The sequence below is a fragment of the Lynx rufus genome, unplaced genomic scaffold, assembly GCF_022079265.1.
Source record: "Lynx rufus isolate CCGP_SWC_20201006 ecotype Redwood Valley unplaced genomic scaffold, mLynRuf1.p SCAF_13, whole genome shotgun sequence".
NCBI lineage: Eukaryota > Metazoa > Chordata > Mammalia > Carnivora > Felidae > Lynx > Lynx rufus.
Window position 1 is genome coordinate 42,273,298 of NW_025814827.1, and position 7,558 is coordinate 42,280,855.

The following is a 7,558-nucleotide window of genomic DNA, read 5'->3' on the forward strand; positions in this document are numbered from 1 at the left end:
TCTTACCATTTTGAAATATGTGTATGAAAAAAAGTTTATTACTAAATTATATTAAGATTTGTTTTAAACAAAATATAACAGGGGATTCATGGGATTCTATTGTACTAAATGTCTCATTTCCAGCTGAAATATTATGCTATTTACCTTGAATAGCTGTTAGAAAGTAAATTGAAAATACATTGGTTTTAGTATTATGAATTTCTCTCTTTGTTTTATTGGAACTAGAATAATTTGAAATATTTTATGGAAAAAAGTTTATTAAAGTCATTGAACTCTTTGGCTTTATTTTTTTGTTTTTGTCATTGAATGTATGACACACAAATGTGATAACACAAAGTGGTGCTGCTTCTGCCTTGGCAGTGGTCTTAAGTGCTTCAGGGTAAAGATAACAAGCAGCTTTATCTTTTCTTTAGTAGGATCTTTTTGTGAAAAGCAGACTGATGATTAAAACTTTAATACAGACTTTAAGGAATAAGTGTTCTATACACTTGAGTTATCTATTTTCCCTCATTAGCACTCCACAAAATTTATCACATAAAAAAAATCCACGAATGATTGAGGAAAAACAAACAAAAACAAACCTTTATTTAATCAATGGAAATAGTCTCATTGGCTTTGGGCAGAGAATGCATTTTTATTTTGTTTTAATTTTTATGAGGTTAGTGTTTGTTGTCTTAAATGAGAGAAAATAAATTTAAACAGTGAGTTTGCAAATGATATTATCCACTTCATAGGTGCTAGGATTTTTCATATTTTGCAATATGTTATAGATGAATTTCACTTCAGTATATAAACAGATAAAACTGCCAACACTTTTTTGGTTCAGCCAGCTCCTGACTTTCCTCATTATATGTCATATTTTATGAACCACTTTTAGACGCTTCTGAGTTTTCAGTATCTTCAAAATACTTACGTGTTTCTATATCAGAGTTCAGTTAGGAAACAGAAACCACACTGGTAATTTGAACAGGGAATACTGAATATGAAGACTTAGTAACTGGTAATAGAGATTACCAAAAGAGGGTAAGACAGAACTCCAAATTGCACTAAGGCTGAAGGAGAGACCTCAAAAAAGGAATAAATTTGGAAGGGGGATCCCTTCCCCAAGGGTGGTTTCAGAACTCTGGAGAGCATATGAATAGGCCTCCTGGATGAGAAGTTCCCCAGATTGCTGTGTGCCAGAACTGGTCCACAGATGGAATGAATGAGGTGCAGGAAATTTAAGACTGAGACTGGCAACAAAACTTGCTGGAGGCTGAGTGACACTGAGTGGCCCATGGCAGCTGCACTGTAGAAGAAAGAAATTAAGCATACTGGAAGTGGGAAGAGAAGCCTCTTCCTTCTGTCATGTTCATCCAGCATCCTCTCATGACAAAGGAGAAAGGTTTGAGTCCAGGTCTGGTATCACAAAGCAGGCCAATGAATGGTGGACTTCATGTCAAGAGGCAACAAGTTGGTCATTGATAGAGATTCTTTGTCAAGAAATACACAAAGGAAAAAATACATTTCTCCTTATTAAATAGAGTATTTTATTTTCAGCAATGTATCTGCTCTTGCTACTTTTTTGGTGAGAGGAAACACCACACGTTGTTGTGATCATTGTTCTTTTTCCTGGCATGCATTGGCTAGAAATCCTTCTAACAGCTCTGAAATTGTGTCTAAATAGTCAATTTCATCAACATTCAAAATGTAGGACTTTGAATATCCAGCTTGCCATGAGATTATATCAAGAATTAAGAATAAATATGTTTTTCTCTATTACAAGAAAATTTGTTGGCTTTCCAGGCATTCTTTTGAAGAACTTCACTGAAATATGCATGGCACATCAACTTTTCTTGAATGAGACCTTACAAAAATAATTTGTTCATTCATAAGCAATGTAAGTGATGCCATGTGAAAAAAACTCAAAAACTTTGGAAGAATTTGGAGTTCTTTGACTCAAACATTTCCTTGTCTGTAAATGTTAGCTATGAGAGTGCAGACTCCATTTCTTAATACTTATATATTTGAAGCATTCCATTAAGATAAAAATTCAGGATTAATTCAATATCATAGACAGCATATAATTTTCCCTGTTAAATATCACTTTACAAAGTATTTTTATTTAAACTGACAACTGTCTTCCCATTAAAATGAACAACTGAACAAAATTAAAATTACTTACACAAGTTTTATATTATTTTAGTAAAAATTTATTAATTTTACAAAAATATCCTAGAAGTAAAAAAGGAAATAATTTTTTAAAATTCTGTTTATATTTGATTCAGAAAAATGAAATTAATTTCTGAAGTAAAACATTACATGGAATCTTATGTTTAAGTGTTTATGCTTTGTTTGCAAAGGAGAACTACAATATTCATCATATTTTGAAAAGAATCTCATAGTCAAAGAATGAGTACTGAATAGCTAATAACTGGTGTAGTTAGGCAGATTACATACTTTTAAATTTCTTAGCATATTGATTCTCATTGTTTACTATATTTAGCATAACATGTTTATAAAATACCAAGCAAGACAGCCTAATTTCATATTAGAGTAATCAAACCACCTAGCATTGCAAAAAGAATGAAATTAATAAGCTTTGTAATGAATTCTGCCTCCCCCATACTTTGGTACTACAGGCTGATTAGGAAAAAAAATAATATATTACATAATCCTTTATTCAATAAGAAGATGAATCATAAGTCTGGACCTTGTTCCCTGAATAGAGTAAAAGGCAGCCTGTATGGTACAGAGTCAGGAAACATTGATAAGATCTCTTCTTTCTGCTCTTTTTTCAGATCTAATCTGCTAACTCTCCTCTCTTCCTGTTTATGGAATTATATCCTAAAATTAGAAAAAAATGAATGTGTATGTTTTCCTTTAAGACATAACTGGTAGATTTATATTAGCACGGAAATGTAAATTACTGGTAAGCTACCCTTATTGGAAGGTAAACTTTGAGAGTAGAAAATAGCAAAGAATATCAGGTCTCAGAAGAACTAGAATGCTATGGAGAGACTAAAAATTGAGTGGGATGGGAGAAGAGAAAATTCTCAAGATTTTTTCAGTATTTTACTAAACGATTCTCTATTACAGTTGAGTTCAAAGAAGATGAAATGGAATTGGGAAGATAAAGAAAACAGCAAAAAGCAAAAGTAGCATTTTCATTCTTGGCATAAAGGAGAGAGTGATGTTTGTGTTTGTCTGATTACTTTTTATGAATTGAGGAGTTAGGGAAAGTAAAAACTTCACCATTAATAAATAAATCTAATGGTCTTTAGAGTTCAGGGTAGAGATCCAGAGGTCTTTTGGGGGGGGGGGGTGGTGAGGGGCGGTCCAGATTGCAGTTGGGTTGTATGTTTAAGATTGATTCATTGTCACTAAGAACTCCATGCCTGCTCCAAATGCAAGAACTGTTATACAACTACTTACAGCACAAAGTAAAAAGTCAGTGTTGAAGTAGTTCAGCTTTAAAAATTCTGTCTTTTCTGCAACTTGTAATTGCAGAGGAAACTGAAATTACCTTAACTGATCGTAGACCATAAAATGAAATATTTGAGATGCAAGCCCCTGATTATGTACAATTCATTAAAAAAATTTTTTTAATGTTTATTTTTGAGAGCATAAGTGAGGAAGAGGCAGAGAGTGAGGGAGACACAGAATCGGAAGCAGCCTCAGGCTCCAAGCTGTCAGCACAGAGCCCAACTCAGGGCTGAAACCCACACACCATGAGATAATGACCTGAGCAGAAGTCGGATGTTCAACTGAGCCACCCAGGAGCTCCTGTATAATTCATTTTAAAGTATCATTGGTTATTGGAAAACAATATGGGATGGGCATAATTGACATTAGCAGAAGGATTTCATAATCTAAGAATCTCCTCTTGAGTCTTCACACTTAAATCTATGAAATGGCTATCTTCTGGTTGGGAAAATTCAGTTTCAGATTCCTGAACACTATTCATCGATATAGATTGTATATAGGTATATAATTTAGGAAATTGATAAGATCAGGAAGCATCTAAGTTTATGCCCCCCAAGAATTATACTCACCAAATAAGCAGGTACTCCCCTTTTCTCCATCATATTTACCTGCAACTAAAGCAGTGAAAGCCCTGATACTGTTCACCTTTCATCATTCTATATTTTATTTTCAGAACCAGTAATCATGATATATTTTTCCTTATTTTTTTATATTTAGCTTTTGCTTAGGTAATAGCTGGGAAAAGACTTGTTAATATCAATCATATTCTCTCTATATCATCTTCTTTATCACTTCCACCATAGTTGAAATACACCACAAGAACATATTGAAAATATTTATAGATAGAGTACTGATTGGAGGAATTTGAAGGACTTTTGTCTTAATAAAGAGAATTCCTCACTACTAGTGGCATTTCAGAAATTTTCTTGGGCCTCAGGTAATAGGTCATAATCTTCCTCATGGCAGCCTTCATATCCCTGTTCCTTAGTGTGTAAATAATGGGGTTTAGAATGGGAGTGAAAATGGTGTAAAATATGGCTAGAAGTTTATCCACAGGGTAAGTGGTAAAGGGCCACACATAGATAAAGATGCAAGGTCCAAAGAACAATATTACCACGGTTATATGGGCAGCCAGTGTTGAAAATGCCTTGGCCATTGCAGCAGAAGACTTAAACCAGACGGTGACAAGAATAATGATGTAAGAGACAACCAAGAGAGAGAAAGTACTTAGTGAAAGAATTCCACTATTGACTACAATTAGTATTTCAACAGTATAAGAGTCCAGGCAGGCAAGTTTGGTCACTCGAGGAAGGTCACAAAAAAAGCTGTCTACAACATTGGGTCCACAAAAAGGCAGGTTTACAGTAAATGATAACTGGCTTAATGTGTGCACCAAGCCCACAGCCCAGGAGACCATTACCAGGAAACTGCACGTCCTTCTGCTCATGATGACTACATAGTGTAGGGGTTTGCATATAGCTACATATCTGTCATAGGCCATGGAGACAAGTAGTACCATCTCTCCTCCAGTAAAAAGATGAATGAAGAAAATCTGGGCTATGCAGCCACTGAAGGAGATGGTCTTGTGTTCACTCAGAAAATCTGCAATCATCTTAGGGGTAGCAAAAGAAGCCTGACAGATGTCCACAAAGGACAGGTTTCCCAGGAGGAAGTACATGGGGGAGTGCAGGCTGTTATCAGAGGTTACTGTCATGATGATGAGAAGGTTTCCCAGCACAATGACCACATATAACACAGAGAAGAAAACAAAAAAGAAAAGTTGGAGATCCTGAGAACTACAGAGTCCCAGCAATACAAATTCAGACACCACTGAAGAATTGACCTTATCCATGGATCCAGGCTGCACACAGGCTTTGGAACAGCCCTAAGGAAGGGGAAATAGGAAAGGATCAGAATTATGAGCCATAGACTTTTAATGCAAAGGATTCTGAGATCCCAGATATAGTGTGCATTTGCTAAATAAAAAATTTTGAAGGGATCACAAAAATATATCTGGAAAGTAGCAAGGAGCTTAGGGCAATGTCTAAATAATGCTAAATAATTTTATTTCATTAGAACCCCTTTAGTTTTGGATAGTCTTAATAATGCTAAACAGTAGTAAAAAAGCTTATCCATGAGCTTACTTGTGATCACAAGACAAGAGGAGTGACTTAAAACCAATTGCATAGGCTTTGTTGATTGGCAAAAATAATTTACATCTGTGGTTCTTGTGGTCATTTTCCATCATTAGTTGTAATCTTTTTAAGTTGTAATCTCTTTAACTCTCCAAGAGATATTCATGGCTTCGTGTTTATTGTGTAATGTAAGGTCACACTGATTGACTTTAGACTATTTTTTCTGAGCTGTAATTCTACATTTCAAAAAAGACAGGAGGTGGTAAAAATGCCTACCTTACAGAAGGCTTTGAAATGTAAAGATAATAGCTTCTGACATTTTGCTATCAAAGTAATTATAATATGGTAAATGTTGTTAATATGTTAAATACCCCCAAATTAACAAAATTTTATGTTACTGCTATCGTGGGAATCATACGCAATTTAGATAATTCCTACTAAGTAGATACTGTTATATATTATCTGGGTCTCTAGTTAATCCAGTCTATCAGTTGTTCATCTGTGTAATTTCTTAAAATGCATATTATAACTTTACCTTAATTAAAACTCATTTCTACTTGCTTATTTAGAAGCAGTGCCTGAATTTTCTTTATACATTGCCTTTGCTGGTCAAAATTAGGTTTAGGCCAGGAAATTGTTAAGAGATCCTAAAAGTTCTCATCACAAGAAGAATCTTTTTTCTTTTCTTTCTATTGTATGTGAATAAGATAATGGGTATTAACTAAACCTATTTTGATAATCATTTCAAAATATGTAAATCAAACCATCATGCTGTATACCTTAAATTTATGCAGTGATATATGTCACTTATTTCTCAATACAACGAGAAAAAAATTGGATTTAGACCAATTTATGTTTCCCTGCTTATTATTATCCATGACCTTATTAATACTTTTTTATAATTAATGAAAGAATAGTTGTTTTAGGATGTTTTGCACAGAGAGAAAAATTATTGAGTTATAAATGTCCCATGCCCCTAAAAATATATTTTGTTTGGAATCAGACTAATCCTAATAATTAGCTTAAATCCACGTCTCTTTCTCAATCTCTCTCTCTCTCTCTCTTTTTTTTTTTTTTTTTTTTTTTGGTAAAGACACAGCCCTGCTATATAAATCTAATTTCATTGAACTGGAAAAAATTTCAAGAAGTTCTATTTTAGGAAATCGTATTAGTTCTGACAATTAATTTGACCAGTTTTAGTAAGGAACTTGAGCATGATGTAATCTTAGCCCCACATGAAAGCAAAAATAGCTTTCACTTCCTGTTTATTTCATACATGAAACCAGTCTAAGTCCCTAGGATATATATCCCAAGTCTTTCATTTTTTCCCACCAGCTTTATTGAGTTATAATTGACAAAAGTTACATATATTTAAGGTATACAATGTGATGTTTTGATATACGTATACATTGTGCGATGATTAACACAAACTAACATGTCTGTTTACCTCACATAGTTACTGTTTTTGTTTTTGTTTTTTGTTTTGTTTTGTTTGTGAGGACAATTAAGATCTACTCTCAGCAAATTCAAATTATATGATGTATTATTAGCTAAAGTCACCATGCTGTACATTAGATTCATTCTGAATATTCATTCTTATTCATTCTGAATATCTGAAACTTTGTATCCTTTCATCAATATAGCTGCTCCCTTAGATGGATGACTATATCAGCCTAAAGTATACCAATTTGGCATATTGATTATTTTGAGTTAATGTTATTTGAGAAATAGCCAGTGCAAGAACACTCTGACCTTCCTTTCTTCCCCTGAAAGGAGATAAATTTCCCATGTGAAATCTCCGATACACCAAGAGGGTAGAAGTTATCCTTATCACCAGACATAGGGAGTTTAGGGCTAAGAAGGCTCCTACAAACTAACATTATTACTTCTTCACTAATTTAATACCTCAAGCCCAAAGCCCTTTGTCATGTCAATTCCTCATATATTTATTGTTTCTT

At 33.8% G+C, this 7,558-nt stretch overlaps 1 protein-coding gene across 1 annotated transcript; it reads right to left on the reverse strand.

Moving 5' to 3' along the window:
• Positions 1-4,345: 4,345 nt before the first annotated feature.
• On the reverse strand, positions 4,346-5,317 carry LOC124508152 (olfactory receptor 4K5). The gene has a single exon (XM_047074568.1). It carries the CDS (start codon positions 5,315-5,317, stop codon positions 4,346-4,348), a length of 972 nt encoding a protein of 323 aa, XP_046930524.1.
• Between the last annotated feature and the right edge of the window lie 2,241 nt (positions 5,318-7,558).